The 18,848-nt window shown below is 37.0% G+C and overlaps 1 protein-coding gene across 3 annotated transcripts in view; it reads left to right on the plus strand.

Annotated features, from left to right (window-relative positions):
- The first annotated feature begins 3,305 nt into the window (after window positions 1-3,305).
- The window catches only part of SLC26A7 (solute carrier family 26 member 7), an 85,914-nt gene continuing 70,371 nt past the window's right edge, over window positions 3,306-18,848 (plus strand). Inside the window, exons 1-2 of one of the 3 annotated variants that reach the window (XM_017830573.1) lie at window positions 3,306-3,354; window positions 11,234-11,528. In XM_017830573.1, coding sequence (XP_017686062.1) covers window positions 11,336-11,528 — 193 coding nt within the window. In that variant the 5' untranslated portion in view covers window positions 3,306-3,354; window positions 11,234-11,335. Of the gene's footprint in view, window positions 3,355-10,974; window positions 11,105-11,233; window positions 11,529-18,848 lie in introns of those variants that run through there. The other 2 variants (XM_017830570.1, XM_017830572.1) reach the window with 2 other exon arrangements.

An 18,848-nucleotide genomic window follows, 5' to 3' on the forward strand; every position in this document is an offset into this window, starting at 1 on the left:
TTTTCATAGCTGTCTAGTCTAAGATATAACATTAAGCATGATATAAAAGTCAGTTATTTAAAAAACATAAAGAGAGTCTATACAGGTTTTATTTTTTGCACTCAACTAATTTATGTAACGTATGTAGTGCTTTTCCTTTGGGTAGGGGATAAATCAAAATCCATCAATGACGAGGAGAAAAATAAATTACTGAAGTTTACACAAGTGCTGTCACAGAGCAAATATTCATATGGACACTTGCACAAACCTTCTCTCTGTAGGAAGAAATTCACTCATACAGGTTAAACATTTAGAAACCTTCAGAAAAATATAGCAAATTCTGTAGAACATTAAAAATTCTCTATAATTTTATACAAAAAGTTATTCTGTCCAGTGCAGGTTTTGTTGTTAAATGTAGATGTTCTAATTCCCACTGAAATGTTTCTCCTGTTTTCCTTTTTGAAAAGCAGTTTTAATTACAACATGATATTGCGCAGTGTTTCCTGTTTGATGTTATATTGACATTGGTTTAAGTTGTTAACTTTTTAAATAACATACTTTACAAATAAGTGTACAAAAAAGTAAGGTAACATCAAAGTGGTAGATAGTAATTATAAATGTAGATAAAATAAGTCTTTGGTGTCAGACAGGAGTCTCGTTTATCAGCCACTGGGATATAAGATGACTTGAGGCAGCAGAAGGTAAAAGAAGAGTAGGAAAATGAAGTCATGGTTTGGTAAAGTGAGTACTGGCTCTAACAGCTGCCCAAGACTTTGGGCTCCCAAGTGTAGGTTCTCGTTGCTCCTTTGTAGTTCTTTGCAGTTTGTGTAAAGGATGGTCATGAGGCATCTCACTGCTTTACTTTCTGATGAACTGCTAAGTAACATTTCCTCCTTCCATTTATGGAAGGACAGGGAGTGTCTAAAATGGAAGAGAGGATCATGCACAGGGCTCTTCTGTCCATGGAGACTGAAATGATAGCTGAATGTGACAAATTGGTGTCAGTATGTGCAGGTGAAATCAGTCTTGCTTCTCATTCAAAATGCTTATGTGAGGACACCAGAATTCTTTGAAGTCTGCAAAGGTCTGAAAAGTTTCTCTGAATTAATCAACGTTTCTTCCTCTCATTCTGGTAAATAAGTTTTCTGTAGAAATTGTGCCAAGATGTGTTTTGAAGCAAGAGTTTTTTGGTTTTGTATTTTGTTTTGTTTTTTGTTTGTGTTTTTTTTTTTAATTGGTGTTTTTTTTATTTGGTTGATTTTTTGTTTGCTCGGTTTGATGTTTGTTCTTTTTAATTACTGTACCTTGGAGAAATCTTCCCCTGTCTCCTTTGAAATCCTACTACAATTTCAGCTTTGGCAAAATTAACCCAAATTAATCATAGTTTGAAACAACAAATCTATGCTATATATGCCTTATTTTACGTGCTGTTCTGCCCAAATATTACAAATTTCTGAATGAATGATTCATTTGAGGGAAGTAATTCCAAAATGGGAAAGTGTGAAACTGATCTGTAACAAAAAAACCCCAGTGAATAATTGTACCAATGCATTTGAGCTCATGGAACAGGTTTTAATGGGGTGGAAGGGATATGCCTGTATGGAATATGGGAATCAGAACATAGAAATCTTGCACAAGAGGAGAAAAAGATTTGTAAACCAGTCTAAGAGAAGACAAAGGCAACATAAGAGCTAAAAAGTCTAAATTTCAAAAGTAGCAATAGAAAAGGAAATATGAGGGGGAAAGGCAAAAAAATAATGGTTTGTGTCATTTGCAAAAATCAGGAACTAAACAAAAGTAACTGCTAAGCACCTGACTCAGCAAACTATCCAGCCACATGCTCAAGTGCATTTTCACTTAACAAAGCACTCCACAGTCAATTAAGCAATCACTAGGGTCAGGAGAAATCTTCCCATAACAGCTATGAGAAGGAATCTTTCCGTAACAACTTGAACTTTTTTCTTTTTTAATGTACTAAAATGTAGGTTTCATGTCCCTATTGTTTAATTTATTGTTAATCCTATTGGATTACACAAAATGAGGCTAAGAAAATTACAAAGATTTTTATAATTTCTATGTAAATTTTAAATGCATATATAATGAAAAGCACAGTTTTCGTGACTACTTTCCAAAATGTATTTGAAAAATTTGCATCAATTGCTGGTTTTCTGCCATGGAAATACACCTTAAAAATACAGGTCTTAAAGTCTTTAGGAAAGAGCATTGGCATGGAATGACCTGAATTGTCTGTACTCCCTCTCCATGACAAGGAAGCGTGGTAATTTCATAAGGTTTGGAGCTATCTAGGGCAAATATTGATTATTTGGGAAAACATTGATGTTCTGCAACAGTTGTTTGATAGCAGTGGTCTATTTATCTTGCTCCTATAAGCATGTTTCAAACAACCTTTTCAAACATGTTAAAAGTGCGAATTAATTAAAGTGCCCACAATTCAGTCATGATAATGAATTAACCATTTCCTTTTTGTCAGTCACGGCCAAAAGTCTTATCCTTCCTCCATGCTCCCTCAAGCAGGACAGAACAGTGTGATCCAGTCATCTTTATCAGCTGTTCACCCTGTAGTTGGTGCCATTTTCATACTGTGTTTTGCGATGTAGGAAATTGCCTAGAACCCCAGGAAAGGGATTATGTTCACAGCCATAAGGTGTTTACTGAGACTACCTAATTTACTATTATCTTATGTTAAATTGTCTAATCTAAGTAACAATTGATGATTAAGAAAACTGCAGAACTACTGCCTTTTCTTCATCAATGATGTCATTAGCAATCACATCAGAAGAGAACAAGAGTATATATTAATTAGGATGTGAAGCAGAGGTGTAAAGGCAGAATACTTTCAGAATGCATTTGAGGTCACCTAGAAAAGATTTTTTTGCTGTGAATATAGATCAGTAACAATTAGGGCAAACTGTCCAAATCATGGAGTCCAGGCCATGCAAGATTGTACAAAGAATTACTTTTTTATATAATCAGTTCTATAAATGTATATAGTTGCATAAAATGTACATAGTTGCATAAAAATGTGCAAGTAGCAGCATTTAATTGGGTTATGTTCTCAATTATTCTGTAATTTTTATGCAAATTAAAATGGATTCTGACTTGGGAATTGGGGAACATGGATCTGTATAGTGGGCACTTTGGATAAAATATGGACTCATCTAGATGGCATATTTGAATGAGCAAGCTCTCTTTTTTTTTTTAGTATATTTTAATGGATTCTTAAGAACCTGGCATGCGAGTCACTGTGCTCTGAGTCATTGTACACAGATTGGGTTGATTTTGTTCCTACACTTTGGAAGAAATTGCTGAAGTAGCAGCAAGGTTCCTGATTTCAGAGCACCTGGCAGGTATACTGTGAGATTTAGTTTGAATTATTTCTAAACTTTTGGAATTTAGAAATGTTATTTTTTTTAACCTATAGATGCATGTACAGGGGAGTTTAAAAGACATTATTTCAAATTAATTTGTGTGTGTCTAGTCACTAAGTCCCAAGCAAGGATGAGACTTTTTATTGAAATAAACAAAATAGTTCAGCACAACTGTTTATTGTGTGAGTTTTCTGAGGTTAATGTCTTGTAGTAGTAAAGTTGTTTAGAAAACTCATGTTCTTATGCCTCTATATATCCTTCATGCTTTTTTATGGATCTAGTAAAAGCTGATATTACAATTCAGATTATTATTAGCACAGATCTTTTTGTCTTCTGTCTAATTTGGCAGCAATGGATTTTCTGTGTACTTGCTGATGATTATTAGTTAAGTTAGTTTGGCAAACAACAACTTTGGGGAGAAAAAGAATTAAACTATTTTTTGTCTCAGGTTTGAAAAGTAACCCCTTTTTAATTCAGTATCCACTGGGCATTCTTCATGTGAAACCTTCTGTTAACTGTGCAGACTACAAAGTAGTAGTCTCCTAAAATACCTGTTCAGATATTTTAAATTAAAATGGGGAAAGAAAGGGCTGTGTGAATACATTAATGCTTCTAGATTGTTTTTTTTTTCAAGAACTGCTTTAGCTGTTCCACAGGCTGCATGGAATTTGATTTGCTGTGATCCTGGAATTCTGTCAGTTTGCTGTCTCTGAGGGCAGCAAGATATTACCTACCTTAATACTAAATTTTAATTATTACTCTTCATAGGCTTTCCTTTTTGAATGGCTGTATTTTCTGTCATATATTGTAAAATTTGTTATTACTGTGATTTATATTATGACAGCCTACAGATCTGGATTAATATGCTGCCTTTTAAATACACAGTTAACTTAGTTTCCTCAGTGAGGTAATTAAGTATCTGTTTCAGTTGGCTGAAATTAAGTTAGTGAGTGAGGTATATGGACACTGATATTGCAGGTTTTTTCTGATTAACACTTTCATCAACTGATGTGTGTCCGTAAAATACTTATCAGTACCACAGTGCACTGTCAAAGTGGGTAGAAATAAGGCATTTTGAGGTTTTGAGGCTTTTACATGGAAGAAAAGAAGTGGGATAAGATTATTATGGGATGCAAAAGAAGGGATTTTGTCTACTGAAGGGTCTGGAGGCAAGGTATTGCTGATTATTCAGATAGCAGTAACTTCTCTTTGTAGACTGTCAGAACAAAAACTTACTGTTGAAGAAAGGTTATGTAAATTGGGATAATCTGTGATTTATATTCATTCCTCTGGCATAAGATGATGTAACACTCAACAGAGAGGAATGCAGTGAGGAGGGTTAAGCACAAGAACAGTTTGTCCCTTGAACTTGTGAAAAATATTCCTGAGCAAGGTTCTGAGCAACTTGATCTGGCTCTGAAGTTATCCATTCTTTGAGGAAGGTTTGGATGAGATGACCTTCAGAGGTCCCTTCCATCTTAAATTATTCTATGCCCCCAGGGTTAGCTGGAGATAAAGTTCTTCAGGAATGCTTATTTCACGATAGTTGTTCCCAAATAGTTCTCAAGTGTAAGAGTTCTGAAATCTGTTTTCAGTCCATTCTGTGACACTTAACCCTCTCTAGAAATAAAAAAAAATTAAGCTATTTTTTCTAATTTGAAGGTAAATTTGAAGGTAACCTTCAAACAGCTGCTAGAAACAATTCTAAAAAGAAATGAAAAATGATATTTTCTTTTCCAGATGTTTTCTGTAAGAGATGGACACTATTGGTTTACTTATGCTCATTTAGGATATGCTAAAATTATCTAATATATCTTCCTAATAATTTAATTTTTTTTTTAAATCATTAACACGTGAATGGCAATTTATTAGCAGACAGCTGTAAGGATCTCATCAGGAACAGAGTTTAAGAGGATGGTTGCATTATCAGATCTTTTTTTTGCCTCGTCTCCACTTCCATTTCTCATTCATTAGATGACTTCAGTGAACACTGTGCCTGAGCATTAAGAGCTCTCATGGTTCAGTGTCTTGCTAATCTATCAGCTGACCTCCTGTCTTAAATTTTCAACCAGTAAACATATTTAGAATGTAGTGAGTAAACCTTTTATTGATGCTACAGAAATTGATTTTCAATTGATTTTCAATTTTTAACGTTATTAAACTATGTAGTTAATATTATCCAGTTCAAAACCCATCATATCATGAGGCAGCATCAGATCTAGATGGTGCTCTTGGGCCCTGCAATAACCAAATGAAAATACCAAGCAAAGCCACTCGATGTCAGTGTTGCTTCACTGAGTTTTGCCTGGCACAGCATCACTAATGGTGCTCAAAAGCCCATTTACAGAGAATATGTTAAAGTCGAGCTGTAGCCATTTGAGCCAGGTCCAGCTTCTCTTATCACAGTCTTTTTCAGCATAATGCTCCAAAGGGCCACAGCAGACCTCAGTGATCAGGACGGTATCTACATTCGATACCGCACTGATGGAAGTCTATTCAATCTAAGGCGACTGAAGGCCCACACCAAGACCTTAAACCATCTTGTCCGGGAGCTGCTCTATGCTGATGACGCTGCCCTTGTCGCCCACACAGAAGCAGCTCTGCAGCGTTTAACATCCTGCTTTGCAGATGCTGCTGAGCTCTTTGGGCTGGAAGTCAGCTTAAAGAAGACAGAAGTTCTCTTTCAAACTGCACCTCAGGAAGTCTTCCATCATCCCCATATCACCACTGGCGAATCAGAGCACAAATCAGTCCAGCAGTTTAATTACCTAGGTAGCCTCATCTCCTTGGACGGTAAGATTGATGTAGAGATAGACAACAGGTTAGCAAAGGCATACGGAAAGCTTCATAAAAGAGTTTGGCAAAATAAACACCTGATGAAGAAAAGGACAAAGATCAGTGTTTACAGAGCCATAGTGCTGTCTACTCTCTTATATGGATCTGAATCATGGGTCATCTACTGCCACCACCTGCGTCTCCTAGAACACTTCCATCAACGCTGCCTCTGTCCAATCCTAAACATCCACTGGTCAGATTATGTAACCTATACATCTGTTCTTGAACAAGCAGCTGTCACAAGCATTGAGGCCATGTTGCTGAGAACAAAGCTGTGTTGGGCAGGACACATCTCAAAGATGAAGGACCACCGCCTCCCTAAGATCTTGCTTTATGGTGAACTTGCCACTGGAGGAAGAGAGGAGCCCCGAAGAGAAGATACAAGGACTCCTTGAAACAACATCTCAGCCTTGGCCATATTGATCAACATAACCGGTCTACTCTGGCCTCCAATCGGGAAGTCTGGAGACACACCATCTATAACGCTGCTGATGCCTTTGAGAACACACGCAGGATCACTCTTGAGGAGAAAAGACAACACAGAAAGAACAGTGCCTTGCAGAATACACCACCTAAGGAGTCTTTCTGCTGTGCCTTTTGCAATTGGTTATGTCTATCTTGTATTGGCCTCATTAGCCACCAGTGTACCTGTAATAAATGTGGATAGAGCCTTCCTAAATCTTCGTTCGCAAAGCCTAGCCATGAAAAATGAAAAGCTTCTGTTATGCCTGAATGCTCAGCTCTATCTTGTGATAATTCTGATTACTCAGAGGTGTTAGTGTGACCACAGGGCCTCCTAAACATCCTGTATGAGGAAGAGATGGAGATTTTAGCTTAATCTGTTTTGCGAAGGGCAAGAATCATATCTGTTTCAATTTAGGTCCACTTGCAATTATTCGATGACTGAAATCAGAAGTACTTTTAAAATTAGGTATTATTGAAAATAAATGCATTGCATCCAACTCTGGAAGATAAATTGACAAGCTTCAGAGTTTGTGAATTATTTCTGGTTTTGATGCACTGGAATTTCAGAGGGAGAAGTTATGTAAATATCAGTAAAAAATAATTTGCAAACTTAAACGTATGCTTCTTTTGTGGCCTAGTGTTGTGGTTTAACTGCAACCAGGTTTATGTAATACATGTGATTGATACTCTGGTTTTTTACAGATTTTCAGATTTCAGGAATGCTTTTTTGAAGGTGTGGATTTTTATCACTGTTTTTGTGTTGCTCAATTTGTCAGCACTTGCTTATAATTCCAGTAGCTTATATATTATTCTTTTGTGCTGTGTTCTGTGATGTATGAACTGCACAGTTTGGTCTCTTTGAACTGGTTCTTCTCACCCCTTTTTAAAATCTGACTTCCATTCCCATTCAGCTGTGCTTTCTCAAGCATACTTGGAATTTCTCGTAGGATTTCTCTCGGAATTTTTACCATCTTTCCTAAAGATGGTGACCTTTATGTGGCCAAGATTTTTACCTGTCTTTTTTCTTAAATCTTTCATCTAGTATCCTCTTAATCCTTTAGCCATTCTTATCCGTATTTGACAGAACTATAGCAGTATCAAAACTGAGTTCATAGAAATTGTTGGTCAGGATAGAGGACAAGGATGAATGCAAATTAGTTTCCCCACTTTAAAAAAGATGAGGAAAGCTCAATCATTATATATTCAATATATATTCAGATCTAAATCTTATATATATTTTGCCATGGCCAGCCAGAAAAGTATTTGCTTTGGATTAATGTTAGCATATACTTTCCTTTATCCAGTGATGGTAGATGGGAGAACATGAGGAATTTGAGTTTGATGCACTGCATGCACTTGGGGATCAAATGATGCACATCAGCAGGAATACAGCTTTAGTTAGTCAGCATTACATTAACATTGGATATTTACAGATATTTAGTTACATGATCTGTCTGCCTGAGAAAACTTACAAAGAGCAAGTTATACTACAGAATCACAGAATCACAGAATAAGTAAGATTGGAAAGGAACACAGTGGGTCATCTGGTCCAACGTCCCTGCTCAAGCAGGTTATCCTAGAGCACATTGCACAGAATTGTGTCCAGACAGTTCTTGAATATCTCCAGGAAGGGAGACTCCACAAACTCTCTGGGCAATCTGTTCAGTTATTTCCATCATGGCATCTATGCCTGTCATAGGTGTGAATAACTTCATTTAACTTCTATGAGCATATTTAAATATAAACATAGTTTTTGAACTTTCCTGCCAGTTTATGTGAAGTCTAAAATAGTTCATATGCAAGAGCCCAATGATTCCTACAGAATCTGCTTCCATAGGAAGTGGGGATTAGTGCTTCTCTGTCAGAGTTTACCAGGAATTTTTTCTTTTGGGGTCTAGGTTGGAGTAAGGTGTTTGGTTTGGGGGTTTTTTTAAATCCCTTGAGGCTAAAGCTAGAGAATCAAACTTCCTATCTTCACATATCCACCATGTATGTAAACATCCCATATATATGCAAATATATATGACCCCCCGTGGGGGTCATTTTGTGGTAGGGGTTATTCCATTTTTTTAGAACCTGTTGTAAATCAGGTTTTAAAAGCCCACCAGATTTGATCTATGATGCAATAAATTTCTCCTTTTATATACTATCTGTATTCTTATTTTTGACTGTCAGTAATTATCTTTTTAATATTGTACATAAATACACTACTAAAATTATACTTTTGTGCATTTCCAGAAAAAAAAAACTAAAATAAAAAAAAACAAAATAAAAAAAAAATTAATCACTTGAAAATAGGCTTTACTTGTATAGGAGCATCAAAAACTAATTATGAAACATCTAACATTACAACAATGAGTACACTGACTTAGATGTATAAAATCAAAGGTTCCTCATGTTTACCCTTTGCTGTTCTAGAAAACTGAGTTGTATATGCCTGTTCCAGAGCAGAAGAGGGTCTCATAGTCATGATAGCTCAGGAACATTGTGACGAAGTTCAAACTATGAAAACCTGCATAGTTTGGGAGTGTATAGATTATAGGTTTATAGCTAAGGAAAACCAGTCAATGAAAAAAAGTTTAAATATCATGTGTGCAGTACAATATGTGTTTCAGTTAGGATACTGATGTGTTTTAGGAAAGTGATGGTTTTTTATGTTTCTTTAAGATTCAAATGTTGGAATATTGTGTAGTGAGGTATAGGTTTGTTGTCATACATCTGTCTTCTCTTAAAAATTTTGATTTCTTTGGGGGTTTGTAAATTAAGTGTTGCCTTGTGTTATTGCTAACTAAGAGTACTTTATTAATTTCAGAGTTACAAGGAACAGTGTTTTTCAATAGTGATGATATTATCAACTTCAGATTTATTGATAATGCAGTTTTTTTACTTATCAAAATCATTGTTGGAGTAAAAAAGTTTCCACACAAACTTCACATCTGTTGTAAGATGTTTGTACTCACGCATGCACACACCCTTAGAGAGATATCATCACTTGTTGTTGGTGAGGGACAATATCTGTTGATATTGCTAATCCTAGGAGTTCAGACGCTAATCTGGGATTGAAGAAAACTGTCCAGATTTACTGACTGTGCAACTATGAGGTGGGAAAATCTCAATTACAGACTTTTCCAAAAAGCTTCAGCATTTTGATGCAAGAAGTTTTAAGAATGAAGACTATGTTCTTGTGTGTTTAGTGATAGTTCTTTGGTTTTCTAATGTTGTTTTTTTTTTTCCTGTTTCAGAATATTCAGGGCTTCTAGCAAACCATGATTTAAAGAAACAAACAAAAAACTCTTAGTTTCTTTTACACAAGTGCCTATATTTGAGTGCGTTTTTGCACATGCATATCTATGTGTAGAAATGTATTTTGATTTTTATTTCCTAGTAAATGCTATTATAGTTAGATGTACTGAACATTTAATCAAAACTAAGCGATACCTGACTGCTGAGTAACTCTCACTCAGCTCAGAAGGATTCCTGTCCACTTCTGACCACTGAAAGTAGGTAAAGATCTGTTTTGTTAAACACTTGGTATACATAAATACCTTGATTATGAAGTCCTTGAACTGCAATTTCAAATTAAAAGCAGGGGGTTGCATACACAGAAAACCAAAACCACAAACCATATGATGGATCTTGCATTTTAACTTAAATCTCTTTGCTATTCAGAAACACAGATAACTGAGAGGAAAGCCCACTGTGTCCTTGCTTCCTATCAAAAATGTTTTAACATTTAAAGTTCTTCCACTCTCTTATCACTTTGCATCTGAGCACTTTGTATCGCACTCAAGGTATGACGTTATTACAAGAACAGAAGCTTCTTGGTGAACTATCTTTGCTGAGAGAGCCTTTGCTGGATGGACAACCAAAAGCAGAAAGGAGTAGCTTTAAAGAAGAATGATTGTCACAAATGCTTTTGGCACGTCCCATGTGAGGCTGATAGTTTGCAGTCCTTCACTGCACTTTGAGCTTGTTACTCTTCAGTCTGAGTCTTCAGCCTACAGAGAGACTCTGTGTATATTTTCAGCAGGACTTATTGCTACCTGATGTTCTGCATTTACTACATAAACAAGCTTTTTACTGTCTTTTAAAAGACAAAATGTTGATGGAGTAAGACAAGTTTTCTATTATGAGCTTTACTGAGGACTTAATCCCTTCTACCTATGGCCCAAAAAACTCCCCCCCCCCCGGAAGAGGCAAGGCTGCTTTCCCGGGCTTGGTAGGGAGATGCCGGGTTCGCTGGGCACTTCCCGCTCAGATTAGCATAGCCCAGCCTATATTGCACACACTCCCAGTAATACCTCGTTTTGCCACTGGAATGAGGCCAAAAGCACAAGCATTACAGGGATATAAAGCAGGAGGTTACTGGAAAGAATCTCAAACTAACGTGAGATGAGACCAAATTTTTGCAAATAGCAGAAAATGTGATCTTTGCTGTAAACAGCTCTTGCATTTCATGTAGCTGTTTATATTATTGAAGCTTTTAATAAGTGTTTTCATTGAGTATAGTTACAGAACAGCTGCAGAAATCTTAAGTGCTTCTGTTCATTTTTTTTTCTCTGCAGTTTTGGAACTGAAAAATCTCAGAAGAAAACTGGAGACTGACACAGATCAGGGTCACTCCTCAACTGTGCACCCTTCTGAGGCACTGCTTTTGTGAGGTGGGAATGATGACAGGGGCAAAAAGGAAAAGAAGCACAGTCTGGAGGAAAATCCAGGCTGTTCGCTTTGAAGATATCAAAGCCTGGTGTATGAGAAGGCTGCCCATCTTGAAATGGGTGCCCGTCTACAACTGGAAAGAAAGTTTGGTTCCTGATACAGTTTCTGGGATGATGCTAGCCATTCAACAGGTGACTCAAGGTACAGCTAACTCATTTCAGATTAATATTTAATATTATTTGACTGAATTAGTCTGGTCTTCCTTTTCTTTTTTATTTTGTCTTTCTTGTTTTATATTATTATAAAGCTTTGGTTTAAACAATGTCATGCTTATAATATAAGGAAAAATGTATAGTCTTAACTCTTAATGTGTATATAATGGATATGCAAATGTGGACAGAAATGCATTGTGTTATTGTAGTTGATTTCTGAGGAACTTTACTGTGTATCCCATCCCTCTGACAATTTTTCAAAGTCTTAATATAACAGATAAGAGAGCAGTAACTCAATTCACACAGAATATGGTTATATACAATGGTTTGTCATTTAAGTGACCACCTTTTTCTCTATTTCATATGGAAAACAAAATATATCTGAATGATAATATCACTATAAGATATGCTATTCTGAAAAAAACATTTGCATGATACTATTACCTGTGAAAGTCCAAAACACAGCAGGAAAAATGAACAACTTTCTGGGCATAAAGGGTGCTCCTGCCAGAGACATTACCCAGGGAGAATATTTGCTGGCATCTGTGGTTTGTGTGTGGATTTAATGCTGTATTGCATTACCTACCACATCTCTTGTCAAGCAGCAATACAAAGTAGGGGTGGAGCTAGACTACATTTGGCAGCTTAAAAAAAAATTAAAAACAGTGAAGGAAAAGGAAAAACTCCCCAAAATAAAAGCCTGCACAATGATCTGCAGAAACCTTAAGGCCCAGTAATCTTGGTTAATAAAGTAATAGCTACTTGGAAACAAAGGCTTTTGTCAGTTTTTGATGTGTTGTTTATAGTGCCACCTTCTTATGGCAATATCTTATATTTGTCTTAGGCAAATCATAGCTTCTTATCTGCCTCAGATGTACTTTAACTCCTTCCTTTATGTAAATGACATACATTGTTTCTGAACAGCCTCCCATATTAGCTATGCTTAACTATCATTCATGTTGTTAAATTATAAAGGCTCCTTTAATTGAATTATGCTGGAGCTGGAAACAACTGATTTGTATAAGGATTTGTTCTTTTAAAGTAATTAGGAACAGCTGCATTGGCTTGATTTAACTGTAAGAACCTTCATACCATAACACTGCAAAGTATCTAATTTCCCCGGTATGTGTGTATACAACAATTGTAATTAAAATGCTGCTAATAACAGTATGTTGAAATTCATCAAAAATGCGGAAGAGCAAACAAGTTAAACAAAAAAGTTAAACAGCATTTCTGCACTGCTGGCAGTTTTAGCCAGGATTTTCTTGTTTGACTCTTGTACCAAGAAGTTGTAACAGATAAATTTAAGGAGATCCAGTGAAGACAGAAAATACTAATTTGTGCTCTCTAGATTATTTTTAAGTACTCTAGAAATAACTTTATCCTTATTTTATGCTGTTTAAAAAGCAGTACATTGACAACCTTCCTTCCTGTTTTTCCTTTCTCTGCTTGCTGCTTGTCAAGATTTTGGAATGAGTTTAGGAAACGAAATAGGAAGAGAGCTAGATACAAAAGCATTTTATCATGTTTTTGGTGCTTTAATTTGAACACAACATATTAATTTGGACCATTAGCTCCTTCCCTAGTGTTGTAAGCATTCCAGTTATACTTTCAGAGTGGCTCATAGATGAAAAAAGTCCCATTTTTTATATAGCACAGAATGAAAAAATCTCAAATTTTGAGAGGTCCTGTTGTGACTCTTTTCTTTCACCCACAAGATTAAACAAGAAGTTTTGTAATGAAATGAAAGGTAGAAATTCTAATACAAGTAGAAAAAAAAGGTAACCTGCAATAATTGACTTGTAGAGCACAGTATCATTTGGTGTTGCAGCAACAGGTTTAAGCAAATTGAAATACATTAAAATGAACTTGAGTTATGGAAGTATATGGAAAAAATGTACAGCTGTATTCACATGCAACAGTTTTCTGAGTGAGAAGAAGAACAAAGAGTAGTCCAGTAGCTCGAGGATAATTAAGAAAGGCCAACTGATCTGCGTTTTTCACAATTTCCTGCTGTGTGATTTCTTACTCATCTGGCATTGGCCATGTTCAGACTATTCAAGTTGGCAACTGCCCTGACCTGGTGTAATGTGTCTGTGTTCCAGCATCTAATCTAAATTTTAGACAAAATTGCTGGCTTCCCTTTGTAAAGTAAGGAAGGAAAGACGAAAGTCACTGTCCTTACTGTGTCATAGTGAAAGGAATGAAGATAATGCTTCATTCTTCCTTGCAACATTTTCAGAAATTGCTTCTGGAGAATTCATATGTAGCAGTAGTTTTTGGTGTCTGCCTCATAAGTGAGAAAAACAAAAGAGCAAATTAATAGAAATATCAGCAATCAATGTATACAGATAATTATTGCTCCAAAAAAGTCTTTGATAAAGGTATAGGATACTTCAGAATAGCTATTCTGTGACATCTTTTATTTTGGATAAAGTTTGAAAGAGCTACTACAATTCATTTGTGATTTGCAGTGCCAAAATTATTGTTTTCTAAATGTGACTTAAACCTTCAAACTTCTGTAAGATACCTTCAAGTTAGCTACTTGAAAATTGAAACACTTGAGCTCACATATCAGTTTATATTTAAAAATCTTCCATCATGACATGCATGAACTAGAACTATGTCCCGTGGTAACAGAGTCTAGGAATGGTGTTAGAAAGGAATGCCACCTGAGTGTTTAATTGTTTTTACTTCCACGCACAATGTGGAAGAAATAGATCTTTAGAAGATAAGGCGTTACCTTGCCTAACACTGAACTGAGGTGATACCTGTAGGGAGATGGGAAGGAAAGGTGTGGGATCATCATGATGTGCTGCTTGGCATTTGTGATGAAAGAGTCTTTGCTGAAACCAAGCAGTCATTCTTTAAGTGTTCCTACAGTTGTTTCATTGTCTGCTAAAATGCCAAAAAAAAATTAATTCATGAGTCCCAAAATTTACTGCTGAACTCTCATGTCCTGTTTAGCTATTGAGACAATACTTGTATTGTCATGAGACAATACTTGTATTGTCTCTGCGTATGTCCTCTAATTTTAGAGTACTTGATTTAATTCCACAGAATATGGAGAAAGAAGTGTCAAATATAATTATGTTTCTAAAAATGTTATAAAAATATCCACTAGGAACAAGAACCTACAAGTTCTAACAAAAAAAAAGCTCTTTCAAAAATACCAATTACTGGAAAGATTCAGTTGGACTTTCATGGTCTCAGAATGCAAAGTCAGTCAGCTACAAGTCAAAATCAGTAAAGGAAATCAGGCTTCATCAGTTACAGATATTTAATATTAGTTCCAACTATAATTTAATAATACAGAGCTCAATACCTTATTTTTCAGCCATAGAATCCTTAATCATACTCTGATACCTAACATTGAAGAAATAACCTTTGAATCTAAAATAGGCATCGTCATCCAGTCGAGAAGTTTGCTATATATTTTCACAGACACTTAAGAAATTTGAGCTTTTATGTTTTGGTAATCACTACTTAATTTGTCTCATATTTTTTCTCAAAAGCCTGTTAATGATAGACTAGAGCAAGATATCTCTAAATTAGCAAAATAGATTTATTAATTTTAATTAATTTTCTTGTTGGACTAGTATTCATCTCTCTCTTCCCTTTCCTTTTAAAACTTATTAATACCCCATCAACAGTCATTCTATAAAGATTTTACTTTCCATTTCATTCTTTATTCCTCTCCCTTGGAAACAAATTCAATTGCTTGGTCCATGTAGATGTCTCATAAGTGCCTAATATTTTTTTTTCCTTTCCAAACTGAAATTGTGCTAATAGAACAAAGAGGCTGCAGTGCAGGTAACTAGTTCTCTGCAATCTGCTTTTGTGTTCGTTACTATATAATGAAGATCTGGTTAATAAGAGCTAGTGAACATTAAGCTATTAGAGAGCATCCAAAGGAGGGCAACGAAGATGGTGAAGGGCCTTGAGGGGAAGCCGTATGAGGAGTGGCTGGAGTCACTTGGTCTGTTCAGCCTGCAGAGAAGGAGACTGAGGGGACACCTCATTGTGGTCTTCAACATCCTCATGAGAGGAAGTGGAAGGGCAAATACTGATCTTTTCACTCTTGTGACCAGTGAGAGGACTCAAGGCAATTGCATGAAGCTGAGCCAGGGGAGGTTTTGGTTGGATATGAGGGAAAAGGTTTTTCACCCAGAGAGTGGTTGAGCACTGGAACAGCCTCCCCAGGGAAGTGGTCACAGTACCAAGCCTGCCTAAGTTCAAGAAACGTTTGGACAGGACTCTCAGGCACATGGTGTGATTCTTGGGGATGGTCCTGCGCGAGGCTAAGGGTTGGACTTGATGATCCTTATGGGTCCCTTCAAACTCTGTATATTCTATGATTCTGTGCTTGTGAGAGGTGGTGAATGACTGGCTTTACATCACTTTTTTTTTTTCGTTCACTTATTAAACTTGACTGAGAAGTTTTCTCACTTTTGCTTTTCTGATTCTCTCCACCATCCTTTGAGGAGGAGCAAGTGAGTGAGTGGCTGAGTGGGTACTTCACTGCTGTCTAGAATCAACCCTTCACAAATATGATTCATGCAACTGAATCTAATCATCTGCTTTATCTAATAATCTGATTAGATAAATAGGATTTCCTTTGTAACAAAGAATTGGCTCAGGTGTAGACACTGACGAGTCAGGCATCAAAGTTTAGGTGAGATGTGCCTCAGCCATTATATCTTTAGCATTGTGGGTAATAAACAGTTCATGTTCAACATGGTTAGAGACAGGTCTTACTGTTTTCTTTTCTGTAATTTATCCATTTACTTGTCACAACAATATGAGAATTATTTGTGGCTTTTTCATGTGACATGAACACTCCATAGTTATATGAGAAGAATACTTTGATCAAGCTGTGTCTGAGTTTTTCTTGATTTCCTTACATGATAATTTTAAGATGCATTATGATGCAGTCTTTCCACCTAGTTAAATTTCATAAAACTGTCACCATGTTTTTTTCTATAGCCTTTGCAACATGTACTATAGTCCCATCATATCTCTTCTGAGTGCAGCTGCTTAGCTCGTTTTCACAGTGGTAACTTTTGTTGCACCAAGCAAATTATTCATCTTTATTTTCAAGGCCTTTCATAGGTGATCCTTCCTGACATTATTTACTTATTACCAAGGTCTTGATTCATGCCTCATTAAACCATTTTGTTACCCTACTTCACCTAATCTTGTCTTTTCAAGGAAATAGCTTTGTGCCTTCTCTCAGGATTTAAATTATGGAATGTATGTTAGTTGGTACATCACACCTCAGTATTTGCTTTTGGATTGCTATTTAGAATGTGTTTCTTTGTGGTTTGTTTGTTTGTTTTGCTGGTTTTTTTTTCCTGGGTAGAACTATGAGTACTATCCACAAAGACTGGCATCTAGAAACCAAGTAGCTAGTACTGCGGCCCATCTGTAAGCTTCCCTGAATGTAAGAAAAGTAAAGCTGAGTTTACCTAAAAAAGTGTATAAAATAAACTCTCTATCGTACAGCTGAGTTCATCACAAGAGGAATTATTCCCCAAGTTGTTCTGTTTGAAAATGCATTTTAGTGTAAATAATTTATTTATGTTCTCTATATAGGTAGGGGACACAAATGTGTCTGAAGTATCTTGGTGTGGTGGGGGGAAACAGTTTTCCCCCGAGGGGCTGGTGACCCTTGAGGTTTTACCCAATGAACGCTTCTGCAAAATATAAACATATCACAAACAGACCGGAAGAGAAAAGTAGTTGTAGCAGTTGTAGGAGAGGTGGCCATGTTCTGAGGCCACGAGGAGAAGGGGCAGGAGCCCCTCTGGGGGGCTCTGGGCCCCCCAGCCCCCAGCTGGGGGGCTGCAGGGACTTGGAACAGTGTAAGACTGGGCTAAGTGCCTGTAGCTAGAAAGCTAAAGAAGTTTTCTTCACCATGAGTGAGCAGACAGAGAAGCAGCAGCAGCAGTGGCAGAACTGCACTGACCGAAGAAACGGTGGCAAAGAGCCAAGAGATAAGAACAAGCAGCAAACAGGCATTGCAGCCAAGGAAGAGAGACACAGAGTTGTCTGAGAGAGCTGAGAGAGAACCAGCAGCAGAGAGAGAACTAAACTCTACAGAGAGAGAGTGAGTTGGGGTAAGAATTGGACCAAAAGACCCAAACTCCTTGAAGACCCCTCCTAGAGAGAGGAGGATGATGGACTTTTAGTCTTGGAGTGCTACAGCACTGCAGGAAGGAGCTGAAAAGCTCAGAGAAGGAATGCGGAGGGGGTGACCTTGCCCCCCCCCCCTGCTGCTTGAGACAGAGCACAGAGCTCTGCAAAGGGGGCTTGGATCCCCTGAAGATACAGACCGTCATGAAGGCTTCTGCACTTTGTTGATATGACCGTGGTGAGACGACCTTGTCCGGGTGAACGTAGCCCATGGAGGAGAAGACCCTCGCTTGGAGACGATGGGCCGAGGGTCTTGGATACCCCCTCGTGTGTACTGGCAGAGATCCAACTGCAGCTGCTGCATGAAAGAGAGAGAGATAGGCTGCTACTCTGAAGAGAATGCTGCTCTGAAAGTGGAAAGGATCTTTCCTTCTTCCCTCCTGGACTTTTATTTGGAGGGGAGAAGAGATTTGATCCATTGTAAATACTTTTATGTCTTGGTAGAAATAGTTAAGATTGTATATAATGTATTGTAGTATTTATTTTGTACAGTCATTGTAATATATAATCCCTTCTCCCCATTTTGAGTCTTGTGTGGTGTCTGGAAACCCATATTACACCAGGTTGAGATGTGGGAGGGGGTTTGGACTAGAGGATTGGATTTTGGGGCTCTCAAACCATGGTACCTCGTTAGGGCCTACTGTGAAAATTAAGGGCTCTGCTTAACACCTGAAGTTGCCTTACTCCTTCTGGATGTAAATTCCTAATGTAGGTACCTAACTTCAGGAAATGTCAACCCCCCCCCCAAGCTTCTTCCAAAATTGTGCTTGACGTTCTGATAGTTATAATCCTCTTCTGCAAGCCATTAATGACCAGAGAGACTCCTGCTTAGACAAATATATGACTTAATTTCTTTTCTGGTCATTTTGTGAGTGACGATAATGCTTGTACCCTCCACTTTTCATTATAGCAACTTAGAGCTCTTCACACTGTCCAGTAACAGAAAAAGTATATGGGAAAATGAGGGAAATAAGACACACAGAATTACTTTTGCTTCAAACAGAGAAATGACTCATGCAATGCTGCACTGAAAATTTATGGTGCAAAGAATTCAGGTTTCAATTGTTTGCTACTAATATGAATGTCCAACATTGCAACTGAGTTAGACCCTTTC

Source organism: Lepidothrix coronata, unplaced genomic scaffold (assembly GCF_001604755.1).
Source record: "Lepidothrix coronata isolate B3197 unplaced genomic scaffold, Lepidothrix_coronata-1.0 Scaffold181, whole genome shotgun sequence".
NCBI lineage: Eukaryota > Metazoa > Chordata > Aves > Passeriformes > Pipridae > Lepidothrix > Lepidothrix coronata.